Here is a 437-nt window from a genome sequence, read left to right as displayed (position 1 = left end):
GAAGCGGGCTGCGGCTGGTTAAGGAAGTTCTCGTAAACCAAGGGGAGAACTTCATGGATCGCCCTGAAATTCCTATTGACAAGGAGGTCTTCTGCAACATCGGTGAGTCATCCCTCAGGGCATGTATCTCAGCTGTAAGGTCAAAGCATTTCCAGTGCAGAGGTCTGAGACAGCTGGCGACAAGGCAGAACCCTGGAGCTTTTTCTCCTCAGTGGAGGGATCTGCCTTGGCTCACGGTGCGATTTTGCTGCCAGGTCTGATCTCCTCCAACGGGCACTTGTGGAAGCAGCAGAGGAGGTTCGCCTTGAGCACCCTCCGAAACTTCGGCTTGGGCAAGAGGAGCCTGGAGGAGCGCATCCAGGAGGAGAGCCGATACCTCGTGGATGTGTTTGGGGACGAGCAGGGAGAGTGCCACGGCCCGCATAAGCGCCACTGAA

General features: G+C 56.5%; 1 protein-coding gene across 1 annotated transcript in view; it reads left to right on the top strand.

The window, feature by feature from the left end:
• Positions 1-5: 5 nt before the first annotated feature.
• Positions 6-437, top strand: part of LOC104495425 (cytochrome P450 2J2-like) — a gene marked incomplete at both ends in the record, with an annotated part of 2765 nt that continues 2333 nt past the window's right edge. Inside the window, 2 exons of the mRNA XM_010138394.1 lie at positions 6-102; positions 255-410. Coding sequence (XP_010136696.1) covers positions 6-102; positions 255-410 — 253 coding nt within the window. The remainder of the gene's footprint in view (positions 103-254; positions 411-437) is intronic.

This window comes from Buceros rhinoceros, unplaced genomic scaffold (genome assembly GCF_000710305.1).
Source record: "Buceros rhinoceros silvestris isolate BGI_N320 unplaced genomic scaffold, ASM71030v1 scaffold28400, whole genome shotgun sequence".
NCBI lineage: Eukaryota > Metazoa > Chordata > Aves > Bucerotiformes > Bucerotidae > Buceros > Buceros rhinoceros.
Note: the sequence above shows the minus strand (reverse complement) of the source record. Positions and strands in the feature narration are given on the sequence as shown.